Source organism: Marmota monax, unplaced genomic scaffold, assembly GCF_021218885.2.
Source record: "Marmota monax isolate L192 unplaced genomic scaffold, Marmota_monax_Labrador192_F-V1.1 WCK01_AAM20220418_F8-fsc00004, whole genome shotgun sequence".
Lineage (NCBI taxonomy): Eukaryota > Metazoa > Chordata > Mammalia > Rodentia > Sciuridae > Marmota > Marmota monax.
In genome coordinates this window covers 16,999,869-17,025,159 of record NW_026692881.1, presented here as the reverse complement: position 1 = coordinate 17,025,159, position 25,291 = coordinate 16,999,869, and the positions used below count along the sequence as shown (strand labels likewise).

The 25,291-nt window shown below is 47.8% G+C and overlaps 1 protein-coding gene across 7 annotated transcripts in view; it reads right to left on the bottom strand.

Annotated features, from left to right (window-relative positions):
• Positions 1-25,291, bottom strand: part of Pax2 (paired box 2) — a 90,515-nt gene that overhangs the window by 29,081 nt on the left and 36,143 nt on the right. For 4 of the 7 annotated variants that reach the window (XM_046450170.2, XM_046450168.2, XM_046450165.2 and 1 more), the window contains exons 5-7: positions 19,829-19,914; positions 18,136-18,255; positions 12,461-12,529 (exon numbers count right to left, since the gene is read on the bottom strand). In XM_046450170.2, the coding sequence (XP_046306126.1) occupies positions 12,461-12,529; positions 18,136-18,255; positions 19,829-19,914 (275 nt within the window). The remainder of the gene's footprint in view (positions 1-12,460; positions 12,530-18,135; positions 18,256-19,828; positions 19,915-25,291) is intronic. The other 3 variants (XM_046450166.2, XM_046450169.2, XM_046450167.2) reach the window with 1 other exon arrangement.

Here is a 25,291-nt window from a genome sequence, read left to right as displayed (position 1 = left end):
TTTCACCTATATTCATTAAACCTGTTCAACTTTAAAGGCACTTATTATTTAACAAAATTTTTTTCAGTTGAAGTAACAGTCTCAGAGAAACAAAACGATTTGCCCAACATCCTATAACTAATACAGGATGTCTGACTCCAAAGCGCTCTCTATTTGGTCAAATTTGCCTTCCTCCCATGTCTTCACCATGTGGCCACTGTTTATTGCACACTTCCTGTGTCCAGGCAGGCTTGAGGTACTTCACACACATTACCCTTAGAACTCACAGAGCACTTACAAAAAAGATGCCATTCGCTCAATTTTACAAATGAGGAAACACTCTCAGGAAGGGTCCAAAATATGCGCAAGATCACACAGCTGACAAGACACAATCTCAGGGAAAGTAAATCTTCATCCACAGGCAGAAAATGACCTCAAAAAGTGGCTTGGGAAGAAAAAAAAATCACGGAGGAAGTGGAGGCAGTGGGTGGGCCGTGGCCTCTCCACCTAGGCACTTCTCCACACTACCTTCCCCCTCGGAGGGGGTCACCCCAGGGCTGACCCCCAGTCTCCCCAGCTGCCAGTTGTTGCAGTTTCAAACTCAATTGTTCTCCCTGGTACTGAGGCAAATGGAGTCATTAATTACCTTCTATCGGCTGGGCTGAGTTCAGAATGCGATCAATATCCCCGCTTGTCATTCAGGGCAGCCCGCCTGTGCAGCCCCAGCCCCACCCCCACAGCAGCAGCAGGCAGGCAGGACCCAGAGGTCTGAGCTGCCACCCAGGGCCTCCCATCTGATTGGGAACAGGGAGTGAGGTTTAGGATGCTGAGGAATGGGGCTACTCCCCAGAGCTGGGGTGCCTTCCAGACAGGGATTGATGGAATGGGAAGAGGAGGGGGCAGAAGAGAGGATGGAGGAGGGAAGAAAAATGAAGGGAAGGAGCATGAGGGAATGAGGAGAGAGGGAGGGAGACTGGAAAAAAGATGAAGGGAAGATGGGGCAGGGTAGGGGAAGGATGAGGGGGGAGTGAGGGGAGAGAGAGGAGGGAAGGGGTGCTAAGATGCCACAGCATTCTGAAAGGGGGCCCAGAGGGCCAGGCTGAGGAAAGAGTGTGGAATGCCGCTTGTCCTAGGAGATAGATGACACAACCCCATTGCCTCCCAGATAAACTGGACAACCTATGAGTCTGGCCTGACCATGAACCCCAAGCCAACCTTGGCAGGCATGAAGAAGCCCTCAGAAATCTGGCTCAGATCTTTGGCTCGGGGCAAGACCAGGTCTGCCCATTCCACTAACCTTGGCAAACCACCTGCTATCCTTCACCAAGCCCAGCTTCTAAATGTTCACTGCTAAGGTGAGAGGCTGGGGGTGGCTGCAGCCTGTCTGATCTCAAGCTTGCTGTGCCCATTCACAACTACTTGCCTCTGGGGGCAGTAACTGCATTAGGGACCTAACATAAGGCTGGACTAAGAGTAACATCTCTTGGGTTGAATCCTAGTTTGTTGCTCACTTGCTGTGTGACCTTGGACAAGTCCTGTGGGCTTCTCTGGACTGAGTGTCCTTAGATATACACAAGAGATGCTAGAGCCTCCCTCAGCAATATTAATTTTTCCTTTCTCCTTGTCCAATAGCCATCTCTCCAAACCTCTACTGCAGAAATAATAACAATAATGACTAAAGCAAATCCAGTTCCTATTACGGTACCAGATCCCTATTATAGCACTGATTTAATTCTTAGAATAACAGCAACTAACATTTATTGTTTACCACACACCAGGCACTTGTCTAAGAATTTTTTACATATCAACTCATCTAATTTTCACAAGAAAAACTTAAGCAGGAAGCTTCTTATCTCGGAAATGAAAGTGCAGAGGTTATGGAACGTTCCCAAGGTCACACAGGCACAATTAAGGAGTGACAGAGGAAGGCCAGGCAATCAGCTTCCGGCAGCTGAGTGCACTCCTGAGAAAGTGAAGGCTCATGAGGAGAAATAACTTACTACAGCAAATAAGTGGCACAGCCAAAAGTAAATTCTATATGTGCCATATTTTTTTAAAAATGCTTGTTTCTTCATTAAACTGTGAATTTTGAAGGCAAGGACACCATATTTTTCATCTTTATGAACAGCATGGAACCTGATACATGATAGGTGATCACAAACATTGGCCAATTCGTTGAATAGATTTCTAAAAACAAAAGCCTGATGAATTCTTAACTTGACTTTCTCAACGTTTTACCTTTCAGAAGGAAAAAGAAAGAAGAGAAACTACTGCTCTGGATTCCGTGTTATTCACATTTTACAGTTGGAAAGCTTCATGGAGATAATTTAATCTGATTTTCTCTTAGAGATTTAAAATTTAAACCAAACAGAAAACAACAACAACAACAACAACAACAACAACAACAACAAAAAACAAAATGAAACAACAAAAGCAGGCTCAGAGAGGGTACATAATGTTCCCATGTCACAGAACTAGGCATTGCTAGAATTAGAACTCCTAACCCAAGGTCCTCTTCACTATTTCAGGTCACTTAATTCTGACCAAGGAAGAAAAAATGGATAAAAGGGAAGTGGTGGGGATCTGGGGGTAAAGCAACCATGTCTAGAGTTGACAGTAGCAAAGGAAAGGGGTACTGGCAGAATCCAATCTGAGGAAAGCAAACTGCTCTATGTAGAGGAAAAGAATAGGCAAGGGACCCCACAGCAAGAGAGTCTAAAAGAGAATATCTCCATAAGGACAAGATGCTCTAAAAATGAAAGTCTGCTTTCATAAGCTCAAACAATCAACCTGACAAAGTAAAGAGAGTAAGAATGGGGGAGGGGTGGAAAGAGAAGGACATTTAAGGAAAATCACCATTGTTGCACACGACTAAGCTTTAAAATATGATGAGCTTAGATTTTAAAAGGACATGTACATTGAACAGTGGAAGATTATGCAGCCATTAAAAAATCATGTTTTCAAAGAATATGCAATGATATGTGAAAATGCTCCTATATAAAGTTAAGTGAAAATAGCAAGACATAAGGCTGTGTATACAGTACCATTTTAATTTTGATTAATAATGATATATATGTATAAAGTTAAATATGCACAGGAAAAAAAGCCTGGAAAAATGTATCAAATTCTAACAGTAGTTATCACTTAGTGATGAGATCATGGTTGATTTTTTTTTAGAGCTTTATTGTTTTTTTCCAAACATTTTACAATGAATATATATTGCACTTATGATCAAACAAAAGCTATGCATTTTTTTTCTCTTATAAAAGACAGAACAGTTGGGTGTGATGGCACATGCCTGTAATCCCAGCAGCTTTGGAGGCTGAGGCAGCAGGATTGCAAGTTCAAAGCCAGCTTCAGCAACTTAGTGAGGCCCTAGGCAACTCAGCGAGACCCTGTCTCTAAATAAGATATTTTAAAAAGGGGCTGTGGATGTGGCTCAGTAGTTAAGCACCCCTGGATTCAATCCCTGGTACCAAAAAAAAAAAAAAAGAAAAGAAAAGACGAAAAAGAACAGATGAAAGGAGAGACCAAACCAAAGATGGCATGAAAGCAGCATGCACCTGTCAGGAAGACAAAAACTTGGAATAAGATGAGACAACAAAAAAGGGCCTTTGTTGCTATGTATGGGACAAAGAACAAAAAAAAGAAGATGAGTTTAAGTTCAGTCCTTGGGAAGAGGCAATACTGAGAGAGGACAGGGAGGAGGCAGAATTTCTAGATCTCCAGCTTGCCTTTGTCTTCTGCACCAAAGGCTGAATCTTCAAAAGGTGATCAGCAGGAAGGTCCTGGTGCCCTGGTGGGAGGGCCTGGCAGGTAACCCTGAGCCATGCCAATTGAGTTAACTTCCCCAGATCATTTGTATGTCAGGACCCTGGGAGGAACTGATAGGGTCCTAGAATTGCCGTTGATAATACTTGAGCCAAGAAATGATAAGGAAAGAGTGAGGCAGTGACAAACCCAATGCCATCCTGCCTTGCAGGAAATGGGGAAAGGTAAGGGTAGGCAAACTACACTACAATAAATTCAGTATCAGGCTCTGAATATCTTTTAGAAGAAATTATTATACAGCTAATTTGTGGACACTAAAAAAGAAAACTTGGTACTCCAGATCCTGCACACACTCACTAAGTTGTGGCACATTAACTCGCTATCAATGCTAAGATCAAATGCTACCTTGAGACTTTCCCCAAATTGGAAGCAACTGCTTTTTTTTTTTTCTTTCTCTCTTTCTCCCCTCACCCTTCTCTCAACATTTATCACAGTCTCTCAAGCCTTAATCAGAGCATTGACCACATTCTGCTGGTATAATGAAGTACACATCTGCTTCCCTAGATTACAAGCTTCTTGAGGTCAAAGACTGTTCTATTTACCTTTGTAAACTGATTTACAAAGCAGGCCATTTGCTCATCAACTTAAATTGATTCTTATTGATTGATTAAGGAAATTCTGAGGGTGTAGTAAATGTTAACATCTGGCAAAGAATCTCCTTCTTAGTTTTATGGGCGAGGTGAAGAGAAGTGAAATGGTTAATGGCTATTGGGTAGGCTCAATAATACCTAAAGCATTCATTTATTGCAACCAGGAGGGAGGTATCTACTGGTTGGCCATGCACTTTCCTTTATTTTCAAGGAAAAATAGCTAAAGGAAAAGAAAAGGAGCTACTTGGGTGATGATATAGAAGACATCCTTATAACCTTAATTGGGTAGAATTAAGAACCCAAACCAACAAGATGAAATTCAACAGGGATAAATGGAATGCCCTATGTTTAGGTTAAAAAAAATCAATTACACAAGGCAGAATGGGGTAGGCCTGGCTTGATAGCAATTGATGTGAAAAAGATCTCGAGGTTTTAGTTGACCACGAACTCAATATGAGCTCGAGTCTGACACGGCTGCTAAAAAATCGAATGTAATCTTAGGCTACATTATGGATGTAGAGTCTCCAGACGGAGAGGGGCAATGGTTCCACTGTACTTGGCATTGGCTGAACTGTCTCTAGGGTTCAGTGTTCCTTCAAGAGTGACTTTAACCTTCAAGAATAAATTCCAAGATGGGTAACTAGGATGGTGAAGGAACTCCCACGAGGGCAGGAACACGTCATGTGAGAAGCTAAAATCCATACAGGACTTGGCAAAGTGGTCAGTAAATAGAGTGGAATGAATGGAAAGAAAGGAAGGATGGAGGGAGGAAGTCAAATGGAGATCTTGACCACCATCCATCACTTCAGTGGCAAACTTCATGGTCTATAGTACTTGAGGAAATTGAGATTTTGAGATTATATAATTAGCTGAAGTTCCCAAAGCAAACAGGAAGTGGAAGTGGAGTCCATTTGGACTCCAACCCCTGTGTTCTTCCCTCAATCCCATAGTGGCTCAGTGTAACAGCAAAGCTACAAACAATAGCAACTGTCCATTTACGCTTTATATCCAGGCAGGAGCTGTGCCTGTTTGCAGAACTACCAGAAAGGAGAGTTCCATGGTAAGGAGCTGGTAATATCTGATGACCCTCAAGAATCTGAGACTGTGCCTCGTTTCCACTCTCAGCCCAGCCCCTGGTCTCTTTCCATGCTGGAGGTATCCCTGGAGATGGTCCCTCCCCATTTTAGCCGCCCCCCCCCCCCAGGCTGAAGTCCATTTCTTGCTGTCTATTCTAGCCAGTTCCCGTCCCCAGTAGACTGGAAGCTCCTGAGATCCCTGCACACAAACACAGTGGGTGCTCAGGCCCACACTGACACAAAGATCCCAAGAGAAAAGCTACATGTTCTTAACATTCCACCAGCTTACACTCCAAAGTCAAGGTTCTCAGTCTGAAATGCACTTGAGGACAGAAGAATGGCCTGAATGACTATTAGTGCCCTCATGTAGGGAAGAGGGAGAGTCCAGGAAATTTACCTGCAGAGTTACTTTCCCCATTTTGAATAATTTAACTCTCTCTCTCCCCAAAAGCCCCCAGGTTACTCACTGCTGAGGCACAGCCCGTCCTAATGTGTGACCTATGTGTGGAATAGTGGAAGATGCTGAGAGCAGAGATGGGGGAGGAGGAGACAAAGGCCAGAGGCAATGGGAAGGGAACCCAGGGGTGGTGGGAGAGAGAAAAGAGACTCATGGGAGGAAAGGGAGGGGAGTCCCTGGGTGATCAACTTCCCTGCTTGGGAGCACCCTGTGTGCAGTCCTGCAGGCATGCCCACAAAGCTGGAGGGTAAGGAGGGCTCACTGAAAGTCTGCAGAGTCCCCAAATAACCTTTTGCCCTCCTTGGGCTGGCAAGTAGGGGGTGGGGCTTCCTACCTGGTCCTGCACTGCCCCCCTCAAAGCTGGGCTCCAGCCCAGGCCAGAAACAGTTAGAAACCTCTCTGGAGTCAGGAGGGAAGGGGGCTTTGTTAGCTCAAAGGACACAAGCAAGGCGAAAAATTACATACCAGGCCGCCCTAAGTATGCTTGTTTAGAGAAACTGCTTGCATTTATGAAGTCTTTGGTGCGGAAAGCAGGGTTGCAAATGACTGCATCAGAGCGACAGTAAAGGCCATTAATTTCCTGTTATGTTTTCCTGTGTTGGGGGCTTTATTAATTTAATTTTACACTGTCGAACAACAGCGAGAGCTGACACTGCCACACCGCCACGGCTAGGGTTTTCTTTTTGTGTGTGTAGCAAGGCTTTGCCTGACATGCAAATCAACGCTATTACCAGAACCAATAAAGATGTGTGGAGGGAAGAGGGGAGGGCAGAGGGAGGGAGGGCAGAGGAGAGAGCAGGGGACAGAAAGGGCCAAGGCTATCCTCCACCAGTTTCTGCCTCCCTCTGTGCCTAGTATCTCCTGGCTGCCCAGGGCATTCTCCAGGATCAGCAATTTCTGCCCACCCTTCACTCTCCCACTTCCCTTCATTCTCTGTCTGTAGTCCTGTGTCCCAGCTCCTGAACAGAGAAAGACATGAAGTCCCCAGGAAGAAGCAGGAGACAGACTTCTCCTTACTGTCTGTTCCCAGTTGAGGCATTTCACAGAAGCCACAGGGACAAGAGACAGATGCTGCCATACCTCAGAGAAAGCTCTTGCTGTACACTTCACTTTGGGTCATTTTCTCTTCCACATTCCTATTCCTCAAAAGCCAAGGATCCTGGCCCACTTACACATTACCGATGCACACATGCACACACCCATATTCTCATGCACAGGAAGAAGAGTCTGGAAAGGCAGATCCTCCAACTTGCTTACAAGTCCCTCTGAGAGTTCCCATGCTATAGCCCTGTTGGTCATTTATTTCCCTTGAATTCTCAGAAAAAGGAAAAAGGTCTCAAGTTATTTCTCTTTAAAAGAAACTCCAATGGCTGTCCTCAGCATCCACAATACCCACTCGGTCAGCAGCCACAATACCCACTTGGTCAGTATTAAGAGAAAAGAGAGGTTCCTGGAAGATCCAAGAGTACCACATTCTGGTTTTGTTTTTTGTGGTACTGGGGGTTGGAACCCAGGGCCTGGATCATGCTAGGGAAGGACTCTACCACTGGGTTATATCCACAGACCTTTTTATTTTATGTCAAGACAGGGTCTTATGAAGCTGCCAGCCTATCCTTGAACTTGTAATCCTTCTACCTCAGGCTCCTTAGTAGCTGGGATTACAGGTGTGTGCCACCACAATTGATTTCAATGGTACAATATTCTGATTCCTTTTCCTACATAGGGCTTGTACCCATTGCCCCAAGACCACCCAGACCATCTCTCACCCAGAGCAGCTTCCATGACCCGGCTACCCCAGGCAGTCCACACTGCCCCCAGCTTAGCTTTACTACACCATCAGTCTTCCCAGCACTCATACTGATGGCCACACTGCCTGAGTGGGGAGAGATGGCAGGTGGGCAGGGAAGAAGGGGGAAAGTAGCTCCTGGAGCCACTCCTCCTAAACACACCATCTGCATTCTCCCATCCCAGGCTTCTCAGGCTGCTGTGGCCTAGGGTGATGTATGTGTGTGTGTGTGCTTGCTGGTGTCCACGCATCTCTCCCTCTGTCATTGGCTTGCTTGCTCTCCTGCCCACACTTTCTGCTTCAGGAGCTGTTTGGCAGCCTCGGAGAGGCTACTGGAAGGAATCCAGTTCTCCCGAGGAAGAAGGCATAAACTTCATAAACTGCATTTACTTTAATGCAGGTTCCTGAGGCTGCTTTCCTCCAGCTTGTCTTCCCTCCCCTGTCTACTACATCTCCATCACATTCTATCCCCGACCCTGTGTGCACCCAGATTACGTGCTATAGCCAGACCTCTTGAAAAGACGAAGCCTGGGGCAGAGAAGGGGTATGAGCTCCACTCATAGGAGAACTCTCACGGCAGTCCTGGACAGGCCCCAGGGGATGCCTACACCCTGTCTCCAGTGGAGATGAGCACAAAGGGTGCTTTGAAGCAAGCAGGCAGCCTCAGGGAGGGAGGGGATGCTGACACTTCTTGGGGATGGCCAAATGAGGAGCCACCTGGAGGCTGGGCCACAGGCTTTCAAGAAAGGAAGGGAGAGAAGGCAGGGCCTCTGCCAGGTTGAGGTTTGTGAGGCCTCTCTTGTTGGCTGCTGTCAAGGTCAGCAGGTTCGGGTTCACCGAAGGGTCAGGATGGTTTGAATTACTGGCTCTGCTGCAACTCAGGCTCTGAGGCTCGTGACTATCTTCCAGCCCCTGCACCAGGCCCCACCCTCCCCCAACCCTCCTGGCCTTTCTACCCCCACAGGGCAGAGTGAGAGGGTCCCAAAGAGCCCGAAGGCCTGAGGAAGGCAGGGTGGGAAGGGGTCCTTCTCTGGGCTCAGTGGTTCAGGAGCCTGCCAGGACCCATTCCTTTGGTGGGCGTGATCCTGGGGTCTCCCTTCCCCTTTATTATCTTCAAACCCATTTTCCGAGGGGTCCTCATGCCAGCTGCCTGCCCTTCTCACTGCCCACTGGTCCGCAGAGGAGGAGATGCTCTGGGAGGCAAGCCTGCAAGCAGCAGGGCCTGGGGGACAGCCCTGTGCCTGGCTCCTCCCTCCTGCGTGCACAGCCTGCTCTGGGGGAGAAGGGCAGAGCTGAGGCAGCGGATTTCTCGCTTGGTGCCCTTGCCAGGAGGGGAAAGGAGAATGATGCCTACCTGCAGGGCTGGAAGGCAGTTGCCAAGGGATGACCAAGAGTTGAAGACAGATTCTAACACGATGGGTGCTCATGAGAGGGTGCAAACAGGGCAGGGGGTGGAGAACCTCCTGGCCTTTGCTGAGGAATTTGTAATACCCGTGTTGAACCTGCCCAAATGTCTGGGGGTGGAGGGACACATGCAGACCCCTCTACAACAAATCTGTGCATTTTTTCCTAGGGATGGTACACCTATCTATTCTGACTTCTGGCACTATATGAAAAAATGTATGCTCATTTGTACTAAACCTCAAAATACTTCCTCAAACAACCTACTCTTTATCCATAGTAGTATGAACTAGTTGGGAAACAAAGGTAGTTAATAATTTGATTGATCTCTGGTATAAATGCACGGTTTTATAGATAAATTCATGAACCTGTCAGTCTCACACAGCCATGGCTAAACCTGGTACTTACCCACAGAAAAATACAGTCACCTGCATACAGGGCCCTCAGTAAAAGTCTTAATAGAACATCAACATAACCTCCAAAAGCATTCTCCATCTACCTCTGTAGAGTGACATAGTGTGTTCAACAGGCTCATGGCCAATAATACCCAGAGAGTTTGGCTAAAATATGTGATTCGACTAAGATAGGAAAATTCCCCTCTCAGGTATGACCAGTCGAATTTCCCTGGTTACTATAAAGATATACTCATGACCACAAATGTGTTCATAAGTGGGTTTCTTTTTCTGGTGTCTTAGTGAATGTTGACCTTTGAACCTTAACTTTTTCTTGAACTGGAGTAGATGTTAGCCAGGTTTATAATATTAGTTGGAAAATGAACATAGGCTGAACTTTGTTAATGCAGTTAAATTCAGGAGCTTGTTTAGATAGATGGTTCCCTTTGTGTAGCTTTTCTTTCTGGACTTTCATAGGACCTGTCACATAGGGGCAGGGTCTGTGACATGTGCTAGGCAGTACAGAACATGTGAAGACATATAATCCTAACAGTAATTCATAAGGCACCTTAGTCCCCACTTATCCAAAATTTTACTTTTCAAAGTTTCAGTTACCTGCAGCCAAGTACAGTCTATTAAATGGAAAATTCCAGAAATACACAATTCATAAGTTTTAAATTGCATGCCTTTCTGAGTAGCATGATGAAATATTGAGCAGCCCCCTCTGTCCCACCTGGTATGTGAATCATCCTTTTGTTTGGCATATCTATGCTGTACCTGTTAGTCACTTAGTAGCCATCTCAGTTATCAGATTAACTGTCATGGTATCAATGTATGGCTACAATTATTCTATTTTATTATTAGTTGTCGTTAATCTCTTACTGAGCCTTATCTATAAATTAAACTTTGTCCTGTGTATATATAGAGAAAAAACAAAGTATGTGTAGGACTGGGTACTAACCTTGGTTTCAAGTACTCACTGTGGATCCTGAAACTTATCTAGTGGATAAAGGGGGGCTGCTGTGTTCTCTAAGAAGGAAATCAGCTGTGTGTGTGTATGTGTGTGTGTGTGTATTAGGCAGTAAACAGACACATTCGTGTCCAAGTGCTGGGTTTAGGTTAAGAAATCAGTGCAACCTCATTTTGTTTACCCAATACAGTGCAACCTCATCATGTCTCCTGGGCCCTCCTCAGCAACCTCTCAGCTCCTTCAAGCTGAATCCCATCCCACTAAAATAGTGCAGACTCAGCAAAACTTCCCCAAGCTCTTCTCATTCAGGGTGAGCTCAGGTCTTTCTCTGGTTCCACCAGCTCCCTGCACTGGGACCAAAGGCCACCAGGAGTTTAGGTTAGTGTTGTAGCCTCTGTTTCTAAATGCCCACTCCATGCCTTGCCCTCTCAGTTCAGAGCAGGCTCACCTACCAAGCAGGGCTCACCTGCACACTTCCCCCACCAGCCTTGGCCAACACAGCAAGCTGTGCCCAAAGACCCAGGGCCCCCCAGGTGGCAGGGCAGTGGCAGATTTTCCTCTTCCCTGGGGTCTCCTCACCTGCCTTTTCTGATACCAACTCTCCTCCCACTGCTCCTCCAAGGGAGAGCTGGGAAGACAGCTTGGTGACCAGGGCATGCCTGGTTTCCATTAATGAGATACACCGAGCGCAAGCCAGCCATGGAGGCAGCCTACAAAAGGAGGCGATCGGGCGGCCAGGAGCCGAGCTGCTCAGGTAATTGGTTTATCTATCTGGAAGCAGGGGGAGCAATCTCAGCACAGACAGACTAGCAGTAAAGTCTCTTCCTTAAGGCTATTTCCTTTGTCTTTTCAATTGCTTGCACATCCATGTGAGAGAGGGAGAGAGTGTTAAAGAGAGAGGGAGAGGGAGAAATGTTAATTTGTGAATTAATGGCTTTTCTCAGCGGAATTGTAAATTCAAATGTCACCTCACACGGTGACACCACGGCTGGTCTGCTGAAGAAGCAATGATAAGATCCCCCACCTCCCTTGGTGCCCCTCCCTCCCCAAAGATAGCTGTGGAGTGGAACATGCTACTTTTAATTTGCAATAACAACACAACAGAGGTATGCAGTAATGACTGCCTGCTTCCACCCTCCTCCTGGCTTCCTGCCCCCCAGTCCAGGTGGCTCCCCCATTTCCTCTCTCCCCAACCCCTTTTGAGACAACACCTCACCTCACCCTGGCTGCCCCCCACCCCACCCAGCCAGTGTCTGATCACATGGGGGGTGCCTTTGGAATTGACAATGCTGCAACCCTCTCTTCTCCTTCAATAATCAGGGAATTAATGACCCTGAAGTTAAAGTGAGGCTGATACTGAGGCCCTGCCCAGTGTTGGGAAAAAGCCTTCATTGTTTTCAAGCAGGAGGCGGGCAGCAGTGAGGGAGATTCATGGATGGAGATTGAATATGCAATTTTCTTTCACCTTGCCAAGAGCTGCCCCTGGGCTGTGCCTGGCCTAAATTTTTCCTTTTACCATCTCTGCCTTATCCGGCCCTCCCACCTCCCTTCCATTCTTTCCAGAAAATTACCTTCAAAATTGATTTCCACTTTTACAAACAAATATAATGGGAACACAGGAAAAAACTTGGGCCGTGATGAATTAGGGCTGTCAGGTGCTTCCAGGTCTCCTTTGCTTTTGTTTTACTACCCGATCTGCTCTTTGTTTTTCCAAGGGCTGGAAAAACTGCCCCCCATGCACTGAGCGCCTGACCCTCCAGGCCACCAGGGCCTCAGTCCTACACCCCCTCAGTGGCCCACGGCGGAAGCCGATCCAGGCCCTGAAACTCTGTTAGCCTCTTAGGTGCCCAGTGGAAGCCTGAACAGCTGCCTCTTTTCTGTTCTCTGCCCTTAGGAACCCACTTTCTCAATGTTCTTTAACCACCGCCCCCAGCTATTTCCCTTGACCCCCACACCATGTTCCCTCTGGCCCTCATACCTCTTAAAGTCCAGACCAGATGCAAACCTCCACCTCCTCTAATGTGGGCAGGATCAGTGTATACCTCGACTAGAGCAAATAAGAGACAAACACTGAGAGATCTTGAAAGACAGGCAGGTAGAAGATTGGGGGCCATTCCCTGAGACTGGAAGACCAGACTCCTCTTCAAAGGGCTGCAAGGGTTCTGAGCTGCGACTCCCACACAGCCTGAGCGGGTAAAGGTTCCCAGCCTCAGTCTCCCTAGGGTTGGCCCCAGCCATCCCTGGAGGCAGGCTCAAGACACCCCATCCATTTGCCAACAGATGTTGAGTGGGTTCTATGGGCCAAACTCTATTTGCATGTCTGTGCCCAGGACCATGGACACCCAACTAGTTCAGGCCTAGCTTAGAGCTCTCCTCAGTCATTGGTGCTGGTAGACACACACATGGTTATACTGGTACTCTCTCTAAGCATGCACACTACCTAGAAAACTGAATACCTTCCCAACATGTGACATATTATATCTCCTTACACCCAAAGATCTCAGAGGAGGTAGAACACACACACACACACACACACACACACACAGACTCATACTTGCATGAACTGTGGGGAAAATTACATATGGTCTCTAAAACAAGCATACATTTTTCCAAGGTAAATAAATCAATTTGCATGTAGGAGCAGAAATATATTAAATGGATAGAGGGAGTGATGCCCCCATATTAAGGGGAAAAAAGGGTCTTTATTTACATACATAGAAAACACCTGTGGTGGCTAAAAGATGATATATGCACCAACAGGTAACCATAGAGCAAATGAATAGGTAGAGATGGACAAAGGTTGTCCCAGTTACACAGGTGAGGCCAACTGCACTGGTCACATCCAGGTTAGCTTATCCAGCATCAGCTAGAGGCTGCCGTAGTTACAAGAAGCTACACCAAGGTTATGGAGCCTGTGTCCAAATCAGTTTCTTTCTGACACAATTTCATTTCCCCATGAAATCAAAACCCATAACAAGGCTTTCTTTCCCAGATGCAAATCAATCCATCTTCCAATATGGAGTTGGTGCAACACTCTATATTCATGATCTCATGGAATCTTCTCCATAGTCCTTGTGAAGAAAGAATTGCTACCATGTCCATTTTATAGAGGAGAAAACTGAGGTGATGCATGTTAAATGACTTGCCCAAGGTCACACTGATAGTAAGGGATGCTAAAATTCATGCCAAGCTATGCTCACCCCAGAACTCACATCTTCCCCCCTGAGCACTCTGCCCATCTAGGCTAAGCTCCTGGGCTGCATGCTGGCCTCCGCCCTGCACCCTCTTTCCTAGTGGATCTTTGCAGCTTTCTCTTGCCTCCATCCAGGGCTCCTAGACAAGGGTAGGTGCTGCTCATTTCCACAACTTATTCCCCTTCTTTGTCCCAAGACTAACCTGAGCAACACTCTTTGGGACTTTTGGGGGGAAACTAACTAAGGAAATAAACTGCTTCTTTCAGTTACAGCTTCATCCAAATCAGAAGGGAGTTATTAAAGGCAGTGACAGGACTAGGCCATTTGTAGTCACACAACCTGCCCTGTCTGAAAATGCACAACTGTACCAGCTTGGCACCACTTAGCTGCACAAATCATTGTGCATCTAATTAATGGAATGAAAACCCACAGCCTCCCTGCAATCCCACACATCAAAGGATGACACCAACACACCTCCCTCACACCGATCAACAGACTCGCCATGACTTTATTTGGATTTTTGGACAAGTTATGTAACTGCTCTATGTTTCAACATGGCTGCCGACGGACAGCAATGCTCTGGGCCACAGCAGAAAGCAAAAGGCATCAGGTTTTTGTTGGAATTCAGGGCCTCATGCTTGCTAGGTAAACACTCTACCGCTGAGCTACAGTCCTAGCCCATACGTCGGTTTTTAGGCTGATTATGGATAGGAAAGTTCAAATCTCTGTATTCCAGCTACAACCTTCAGAAGATCAATGTCCCTTCAAAGTTCCAGGGAATCCAGACCTAATGCACCCACCCATAATTTTAGTTAAGAAGTGAGGATTTTAGCAGGGTACTGAATGATGATTCTTCCTTCTTAGACTGAAGCATAGCCTGTCTTCTGGGGACTTCATGACATGACTTCCTCATCTATCGCTCATCTGTCTATCTCCTGGGAGTTTCTGGACTCCTGAAGGAGAGTCACAGCTTCTAAAGTGGCACATTTCTCCAGGGAAAATCTGGGGTTTTCCACACTCCCACAGGCCAGGACATGGCAAGGAGTCTCAAGCAGCCCACAGTCACCATCAGCTTTTCCCCAGAGTCACAGCTGATTGGCCCTTTACTAATATCCCCACGGATATGATTGCTGCAGATACTAATAATGCTGTCCATATTCTGAGTGCCAGTGCCAATAACACTCTGGGTATTATCACTGTGAACACCAGTAACTACTGCTGAGATTGTCTCCACTAATGCCAGCACATGCTGCAGTCATTGTCCTCGCTAATGCCCACCACCGTGACATTGTTAGAGCTGAAGAATAGGCCGCACTGTACCCAGAGGCAGGAACCGGAGCAGCTTCCTGGAGGGCAGAGAAGTACCCAGCTTGCCCTCAGGATATGCCACTTTCAGGGAGATGCCACAGTGCCTGAGGCCAAAGGAGAACCAGTTTGGCAAGGGGCATCCAAGGTCCTCCTGGAGGGAGATGTGCCTGGCCTTCCATTCCCTCTAGAGTCTAGTCCCTGGACATGCATCCTCAGTCCCATCCCAACATTCCTCAGGCCCCCCATGTCAGTTTCTCTGCAGTATTGGCCCAAGAGCTAAAGGACATACTGGGTGTCTGTGCAGCCTGTGCCCGAGGCTGCCTCCTGCGACCGGCCTGCCAGCTGCTTTGCTACCTTGGCCTGACTGCAGAGTTGGGCTACATCATCTTGACACATAATTATCTCCCCTATTCTTAATCATCTGAGCTGCTCCCTAATGCAAACTGGGCCTGGCTGCTTGGAGGCATCAGGAGTGGGGGAGGGGGAGGAGGGCTGCCACAGATCTACCTTTGCTCTTCTCTCCCTCCTCTCCCTTCCCACCTGGGTCCCATGGATCAAGAGCAGGGCAGTGGTCAGGAGAAGCTGGCCTCCCTCACAGTCCTGGCCTCCAGGGAAAGGACAGCTGTATCTGGCCTGGGGTTGGTCAAGAGAAGAGGGATTCAGGACAAAAGAACCCCTGCTAAAAAAGGATAGGGCCTCTGCTCCTTCTTGCCACCTGGCTAGGTAAGTGTTTAAGAGGAAACTTCAAGGTCCCCATTATCTCTCACCTGAAGATTTCAACTGCTTCCTACACTGTCTTCCTGCCACCATCACTGTCACATTGCTGGGAAGAGAAGTTTCTCAAATCCAGCTGTGCTTCTGTCCTTCCTGCTCAGACACCTTCAGTGGCTACTCCTGCTTTCAGGAGAAAGGTCCTCCCTCCTTACACAGCTCAGGGTTGGCCTGCTCTCCTGCTACCTGAACCCACCTACCGAGCCTTACCTTGCACCATTTCCCTTCATGCCTGTTCATTCCTGCCAAAGCTGTCCTGCATTTGCTGGTGACAAGGTTTGCTCTATTAGTTAGAATTTCAGGCTGCCATTGTATGTAACATCTTCCTCAGCCATGGTCAAGGCCTATCCTCAAAGAGCAGCCCTACCTGGCAGTGACCTCCCTCCCCACCTCCTTCCCACTCCCAGCTCCCAGGTGGCCAGACCTCCAACATGCACCATATCTGATGGACCTTTCTGTTCTTTGGACTCAGTGTTTATATGCCCCACTGGAAAATAAGCTCCTTAAGGACAAGAATCATATCTTCTTTTACTTGGGGATCCTCTGCACCAAGCTTTTCTTTCCGCTGATGTGCAGGAAGTTTCACTGAATTAAATTAACTCAGAACAATGAATGTGAGCAACTGCTCTGAGAGGACAGCACTCTGTCCTGGGCCTGCCAGGCCTAGCCCTGGGTGGCTAAAGCCTCAGGCCAGTGCCTTCCTACCCCAGCCTCCCTTCATGGGATGTCCGCAGAGGGCATGCATGCCCCCAACCTCAGGCCAAGGGGGTAACGGGGTAGGGTGGACAGAAGTGGTGCCTCCCTGGCCCCTGGACATCTCATACTCTGAACAACACAGGGGCTGGTAGCCAAAGAGAAACGCTTAGGGTTTGAGAGGCAGATTCTACCAAAGTACTCAGGGTGCCAGGGAGCTTGGCTAAGGCCTGAGTATGGGAAGTCCCAGGGAGAGCTGGGACTTAGGGCCTTTCACGCTGCCTCCCACTGCCCATCAGGGGCTGCCGCCAAAACAACCACAATGAAATTTAGTGAGTGGCAAAGGCCGTGGCAGCCAAATGGGTTTGGATATTTTGGAAGAAGGAGAAATAGAGCCAGACAAGCTGTTTCCCTGTGAAACGAGGCCATTAGGGCTTCTGGAAAGAGGCCAGCACCAGGTCATCACTGTCTTGCCAGGCCCCAGGCCTCTCCTACACTCTATCCCGTCTGCTGGAGGCCCAGCCTCACACGCTTTCTTCCCTCTGCCTGGGCCCAGGAAATCCAGGCTGTGGCCCCTGGAGTATCAGCTTTGTTCCTCTTCCCCATTCTTCACTCGCTCAAGGGCTTGTCTATGCTTGGGGTAACCACAGGACAAACTGTCCAAACAGTGCATTCTTGAGAGAAAGGGAGGTGTTGCTGGGTCAAGATGAAGAGACAAAGACATAAATTCGGACTTCGTGGGCTAATGGAATATATATGGTCACCCTTTATGCTCATCTTTGGAGGATTCTGTCTCAGAATTTCATGGGAGATTCCTTTAACTACTGCCTTCTACCAAAGTCAAGAGGTTACCACTTCCCCAGCTAGGACCATGAGAGAATTGGGGCAGGAAGCAGGCCTGAGACACTGGGCTCTCTGTTTGTCTGGACCTGTCAGTCCTGTGCCCTGGCCTTGTGCTTCAGAACAAAACCAGATGGTCACCAAAGGAACCCTATTACCACTTCATTTCAAGCTCACCCCTACTCTGTCCCTCCCTCCCTCCCTCCCTCCCTCCCTTCTTTCTTTCCTTCCTTCCCCCGCTGTTTCTCTTTATTCCCCTTCCCTTGAACTCCCAACCTGACAGCCTGGCTATTTCTGGAGTGCTCCAAGGGCATGAGGGGAAGGGCCAGCAAGAAAGTTGAGTGGTGTTTTCTCCCATGGAGAAGAAGAAAGGTCCCATGTCCAGCGACAGAAGTGGTTTTAATGAGGCAATGTCCTTGTGTTATAGAGAAAGGACACCAGGGTCAGCTGCACCTGCCATCATCCCATACCTTCTTATGGGTTGGGATCAAGTGAGGATAAAGTAGGCTGGCCTTTCATCCTTGGGTCAGAGACCAACTGTTCCCCACACCTCCAAAACCTTCCCTAGGTAAATGGTTCATGCCTTTCCTGAAACCCCACAGGGACAGCTGGGGTGAGTCTCAGCGGAAGGTGAGGTAGTCGGGGCTGAGCAGATGGTTAAGCTGGTGGCCCCACCAGTAACCTCCCTCTCTCTCTCCAGGAGCCAGCAGGGCAGTGAGGGGACCTGGGTTTTGCTACTAAAACTGATCTCATAGCAGAGCAGCTGCGAGGCCAGGCAGAAACCGGAGATCTGAGTCCAAGGACAAAGCATGAGAAGGGGAAGCCAAACCTCTTCCCTCCTCCCTACCTTCATCACGTTTCCTCTTCTCACCATTGGAGCGAGGAATCCCCAGGATCCCATTGATGGAGTAGGATCCCACTGGGTCATTGGAGGCGCTGGAAACAGGAGGGGAGGCCGTGCTGGGAACTGGGCGAGAGTAAGGAGGAAATGCCATCAGGATAGCAGTCGTGATCGTAGGCCAAAGCCCCAAGGCTGGGGGCAGAGAGAAGCAGAGGACAGAAGGAGGGATGAGGAGCCCATATTCCCCTCTTCCTCTGAGGTTTAAGGGGAAAATGCGTTACACATACAGTTCAGGTTGTTATTACTTCTGTCCAACTTTAGTGGTGAGTAGTCAACCCAGGCCTTCTCTGCAGACCTGTGGGTTTCAGTGGGCGCCTCAAACTCTTTCCAACATGGATGGATGGTGTACAGGCCCAGGAATCACCAAGGCTGACTCTCTACAAGGTACCTTGTGGCCCTCTAGAAAGCACAGCTCTTGGGGTGCCTTCTGGCACAGTTCGTCCAATCTCCAGAGTTGGGAAAATCCTTCCAGACAAACCCCATTTCATTTTCCTTAGTCTCCAGGGCAGAGTCTTTACTAACTGTGATTTACAGCCTGGGGCTTTCTAAGAGCTCTCTGATTCTGTGGAGATACAGGATGGTCCTGAGGTTCCCAGGAGTACTCGGTTCTCTTTCCCAGTTACTCTGGTGTTAAAATCACTTGAGAAGTTCCTCAGTTCCCCCTCAGGCACAGACTAGTGAGCACATTCACTCCACAGTAACCAGCTCAGGCCCAGCCCCACCCTCCCTCCTAGCACAGGCTGTAACCCAGGTCTGGAAAACAAGGGTTCCTGCCAACTCTAGGAGGGCTGGGATCAGCCTTTTCTACTTCCTGCTGGTCAAGAAAAGGACAGCTGCCAAAGAGGCAGCAGGAAAAATTTAACCATATCCTAGTCCTCGAACCCCAGACCTCATCTATGGCCACAAGAACACAAATTGTCCATGGGCCAGAAAGGAGTCAGTCTATGTGTGTCGGGGGACAGGAGAGTGTCAGGAGGAGTTCTGGCAGGCCTGGGCCATGTCTATGAAAGACCCTAAGTGCAGGCAGAGAACTGAGGAGGCTGGAGAGAGGCAGAGAGCTACAAAGTAGTTAAGATAGAGACAGAGATCAGGGACACAGGCAAAGAGAGAAGAGGCCATTAGGAGGGAAGGTGAGGAAGAGGGAAAGATCCAGAGCTAAACGCAGAAGAAGAAAGGAGAGGAGAGAAAGGAAAACTCAGAGAGAGGAAAAAAGAGAAGAGAGAAGGATAATTTTGAAAATTAAAAGCAAAAACAAAGATGGAATAAGAACGTAGACAAGAAAGAAAGAGGGACAGGTAGGGAGATAGAGTCACATAAATAAAAGATGACAGAGAAGAAGAGAGGAAGAAGAAAAAGAAGAAGAAATGCTAAAAGAAAAATGCTGACATAAGAGTGAGAAAGGAGGAAAAGGAGAACATAGACAGACTGAGGCAGGGTATCAGGTGGGAACAGAGACCAAGTGTAGTGAACTAATCTTATTTAGGAGACCCTGAGCCTCTAGGAGATGAAGAAGAGGAAGGTTTGGGAAACATGGCAGGTCCTGAACCTCACTGGAGGGGGCAGTTCCCAGGGCTGGTCTTTGTTTCCTGGCTTTCCCTTGATGGGGGTCAGGCTTCCCCCATTCCCTGAGCCCTCTTACCAATGGTATGGCCAGGGGTGGTCACTCCTGTCCCTGCCCCATCCGGCGTTGGGTGGAAAGGTTGCTGAACTTTGGTCCGGATGATCCTGCAACAGCATCACAACAGCATTATGAATCCTATGCCCATCTTGCTCTGACCAGCGCCAGTCCAGCCTGGCAGAGGGGCCCTCCCAAGCTCCTCAGCTCCATCCTTGCCTGTCTGCTCCTTGTACTCCTGCTCTCACCAACTGCATGAGTTTTCTCTTCTGTCATCCCTGTGGATCACACTACTATAGCTCTGGACGGAGGCTCTGCCACAAGCGTCATCTGAATTGTATCTTGATTTCTGGTAGCAAGGATTAGAGCACAGAGTATTCTATCCTCCTGGAGGTTGGCAGAGCCAGGTGACTGGTTTTCTACCTTTCCCTCCTTAACCATATCAGTGCATTCTCTAGTACCAGAACTCCCTGAATCTGGAGAGCATTTTGGAGCTGGTTTTCCTTCTGGGAGCATATCATAGTCCTCCAGAGCCCAGGTGAGGTGGCATGTTTTATCGATATCCTGAAGTAAGGCCACAGGCAGGAAATGGCTGGGTAACAGGTAACCCTTTTGTTCCCAGAATTCCAAGGATACCACATGGTCCCTTTGCCAGATGTCAGGCCTGCACAACCTCTTCCTGAGCCCACTCACTGCTCTCAAACCAGCCAGAGCCTTGCCTCCACCTGGCTGACTGGCTCCATCACCTCTTTATCAGCCTGGCTGAGAAGACTGTTGCCCTCCTCACATACCCCAGGGGGCAGAGGGTCAAATCAAACAATCAGGGGCTGGAATGAGCCTATCTTTTGGTGATCTACAAAACTTGGGGCTCAATGATGCAAAAGACCAACTCAGGGGCCAGGACTGAGGACTCCATCTGTGGGTCCAATGAAAGGCCTGTGGATGCATGAAATCCATCACCTCATCACTTTTTCCCTAGTTCCCTCACCTATAAGGGGGTTGTTCTTGCTCTGCATCCTCTGGCACTGACTGCCTGATCCTCTTGGGCTACTCAGCTTTCTTTGACTATAAATCTTCTCTCTCCAACTTTCTAGCATTAGGAGGAGGGGCCTTATCCCCATGGCCTGGTCTGGTCTACAGGATTGTTACAATCTCTTTCCCAGAAAGATAACACAATTCTAAGATGAATCAACAAGCAGAAGGAAGGGTGTTATATGAGGAGCTGGAGGAGGGCAGAAGTATAGCAGGGGAGCTAGGGGAACATGAGGCTTCAGGGGTTAATACCTACACCATTTATGGATACATAAAAGAGACAAGAGGAAATAAGGCTGAAAACTTGGATGCAATGATTAAAATAGTTATTTCCTACTTATTGAACATCTATTATGTGCTAATATTACACAATTTATATTACTTATATGTACCTGTTAAGTCTCACAGCAACCTCTGAAGTCAATATTGGGATCCTCATTTTGCAGATTGAAAACCGCTGACCAGGGTTACATAGCTTACTTAAGATCACACCATTGTCAGCTAGAGCAGAGTCCGAATTCAGTCTCCCAAACCTGTGTCTTTTGCTATTCTGTCATCCTTCCAACATGTGGGAGCCAGGTTTAGAGGGTCTCCAGCCATGAGTAATTTCTCAAACTAGAAATGACATGTAAAAACAATCCCAGGAAGGTGACATCTGGGCATGACATGATAAGGAGCTGGTCTTAGGAAAGAGAGGCAAGGATTTGCAAGACACTGTGAAGACAGGATGGACAGAATTTAGCAACTAACTGGAGGTAACCATGGCTCTAAAACCTCAGTGCTATGCCACTGGGAGCTCTGTGGTCCATGTCATTGTTAAAAACAGGCTGCAGGGAGGTAACTGGTTTTGGAGGAAAGTGGTGATGTTTACCCTAGACATGCAGCATGTGAGGTGCACACATCCACACATTGCTGATGTGGCAGAAAGGGATTGGGGAGTCTGTTGGGGAAAGGAGTGCTGAGGGGAAGGAGAGGCCTCAGGATGGATACAGGTAGAACCTGGGCCTTGCAGGCAGCCTCCATGGAGAAGAATGTTTTAAGAATATAATTTGAGTTGGGGGTGTAGCTCCCTGGAAAATTACTTGCGCAGCTGGGTTTTATTTTATTTTTGGTGCTGGGTTCTATGCCCAGCACCAAAAATAGAATAAAATGGGGATTTGGTTGTTTGGGTGACCATTAGTGATCCTGGGGAGATCAGTAGTTTCGGCATAGTGACTGGAGTAGAGTCAGGTAGAATGAATGGAGGAGTGGTCAGGAGGAGAGGGAGGCAGTGAAAGGAGATACCTGTGTGGAAATCAGAGAATGGAACTGGCTACCAAGTAGAAGGAGAGGGTTTCAGGGTAGGAAAAACCTGAATAAGTTTGTGGGCTGAGGAAGAAGAACAAGTGAAGAGGGAGAGTCGGAAGTTGCCAGAGAGACTGTGCATGACAGAGGGCAAGGCAGAACAAGGAAGAGATGGAGTGAAGGGCACAGGGAGGAGTAAGCAAGAAACAGCATTCTTCCAGGTGGGCTCAAAAGCTTCAAAAATGAACTTCCGTGGCTTTTATTTCTCAGCAAAGCTGAGAGTTAGGAGAAGGTTTGGAGCCTAACCACAATAGGAAAGATCAGAAAGTAGGTGAGGGCAGCATAGGCTGATCTAATAAGAAAAGTCTAGAAGGATGCTGAGCAGCTCAGAGAAGCTGCCGCAGATTCACTGCAGCACAAGTGTCTCGAGCCTCCCAGATCCTGTGGGTGGCTCTACTTGAGAACTGATAGGCTCTGGACTAAGGGAGTCCCAGGGTTGGGGCGGGGTGAGACAGATAACTGGACGGGCTTGTGGAGTTTCTGTCTTTGTTACCCGGAGCCTCTGACCCCTGGGGCACTGGTGCAGATTTAGCTGAGGCAGCAAGTGATGGAAAATCACTACTCCCTGACAGCGGCTTGGTGCAGGGGAGAGGACTTAGGCAGGGTGCCTGCTGCGAGTTACTAATGTTCTTGGTGTCTATCTATGACCCCAAGCAGTAGGCCCTTGCCAGTCCCCAGAGCTAATCACAGGGAATTTAAGAATTAGAATAGTGGAAATCTGAAGGTCATCCAGTGCGCTCCTGTATCCTGTATACAACCCAGTAACTCATAGGAATGGCACTAGGGCTGAAAGCAAGAGGTAAAGCAGGGTGGCTGCCTGACATTTCTCCTCCCCATGCCTCCTCCTCTTCCTCCAATTCTTTTCCATCCTTGGCTCCACAAGTCATCAAGACATGCCAATGTCCTCAATGGCCCCAGGAAGGTTTATCCAGAAAGGTCAAGTCCCAGGATATGGATCCTTGGAGGATGTGGACAGGATCCTGGAAGGCCCAGCTAGGAGGTGTCATTTCCCATTTTCATGGAGAGACAGGGTATAGTCCCCCACTTCCTTTTCTAGTAGGCTTTCCTTCATAGGAAGCTCTTTCCTTTCCATTTCAGATGAGGGCTTGCTTTTCCCAGGGTTTTGACTTGTGCCTAGTGCAGGGCTTCTGGGCACTCAGAGTCTCCCACACTCACAAGGATGGGAGTACAGCAAGGGAATTTGCACAATGAGCTCAGTTTACCTAAAGTGGAATACCAGCTGTATTACTTATTGCCTGGAAAACTCAGTTGTTTCTTATTCACTTATCAGTAAAATAAGATAATACTACTAGGCACTTTCTGGGACTACAATAAGAATAATCTACGAAAAGTGTTTAATATGATGGCTGACCCCGTATATGATAGCCATGACAATAGTGCCCAATAGTATTATTATTTCTATAGGTGACCCCTAGGCCTGGCTGCTTTCAATTTAGGGGCTAAGCCAGCTGCAGGCAGGAGACCTTCCCATGCAATATATTCCAGTTTGGTCAATGCTGCAAGCTACAAGACCTGGGGAAGAGTACTGTGAAGACAGGAAACAGCAGCAGCTGAGGCCACAGGCTGACCCCAAAAGATGTTGCACAGAAAGACTTTCAGACAGAGTAGGGACCAGATAAAGCCCCATTTGGGGATACGAGGAGGGATCCACAGAGGACCAAAGAGATGATAGGGGTTTGAGGCAGAGCTTTAGAGGAAAGAATGGTGAGGCAAGTACAGGTGGTGAGGTCACTTTCTCTTTGGTTCCCAGGGGCCTCCACCTCCAACTACTTGGAGATCAAAACGAATTGCATGGGCTATGTGAGTCAGAATGGAAGCCGTGAGTGAGTCTTCAGCAACAGTCTGTTACACTCATGAATGAGGAGAGACATTCTCCTCCACCTCCAGGAAAGCATGTGGAGACCCCCCCAATGCTCTTTTACTTCTACCCCCTCTTCCTGTTCCTCTCATTGCTTCCTATTTCCCTCTCTCTCTCTCTTTCCCTCTTTCCCTGCCACTTTCTCACTTTCCCTCTCTTTGTCCATCTGTCCAGTCCTTGCACCCTGAAGTCCCACTATGGCTGTGTGAGTTTATTGATTCCTGGGAGCTGGGGGAAAGCAGGAGGCAGGGCTGGGGTGCAGGCTCAGGGATGGAAATAGAAGGCTATAAATTATTTGTGACAGGAAAGCAATAGTGGCAGAGTGCTGAGCACAAGTCCTGTGTCACTATTAGATTCCTTTTAGCCTGATGACACTGTAAAAAAGGTTAAGTGTCTGCTGGAATCGTACACCTGGGGGGCCGGGGCAGCCTGGAAGCAGAACAAGCCACTGAGAGCAGGTATATCAATTCTCCAGGCCAATAATATTCCTCTCATTGATCGCCACGCAAAGTTCAAAAATCTCATTACAGCCAGGCAGACCGGGAACTTTTTACAAATCAATAGAATGATATAATGTATGTATACTTAGTACAAATGTATCTATTCATCTATCCATCCATCCACAGTCTGCCTCAGGGTTTTCAAGTTAACCTACCCATCATATTATGTTATGTTATGTATGATATTATATTGCATTATATTATATGGTAATAAATGGTGTGCAAAAACTTCCCCTGAGGTGGAGACAGGAAGAGGTCCTATTAGCATTGAGGCGACCTCAGACAGCTCACCTTGGCAGGAGTGAGGTGGCAGCATTTCCAGGACTACGTTGGTCAAGATTTCTAGGAGTGATGCTTCCTCAGCAGGACTCCAGTAATAAAACCAGTCTACTGCATGTTTACTGTGTGCTAGGCAATGCTCTCAGTGCTTCCAACAAGTGGGTCTCTGAATCCTCACAACAACCCATTTTTCAGATGCAGCATATTATAACTTGCCTGAGGTCATTCATTTTATAAGTGGCAAATCTTGGATTTGAATTTAGGTACCCTAACACCTTCACCACTAAATTATACTGCTTCCAGAAAAAGAATCCCAAAACCCAGAATCCAAACTCCTGGATTCTATTTCTAATCCCATGTTCTAAGAAATGAAGGCAAGGGGCACCTCTGAACCTCAGTATTCCTCAGTAGAAAATGGAACCAGTGCTGAAAATATGTGTACATGGGATCTGC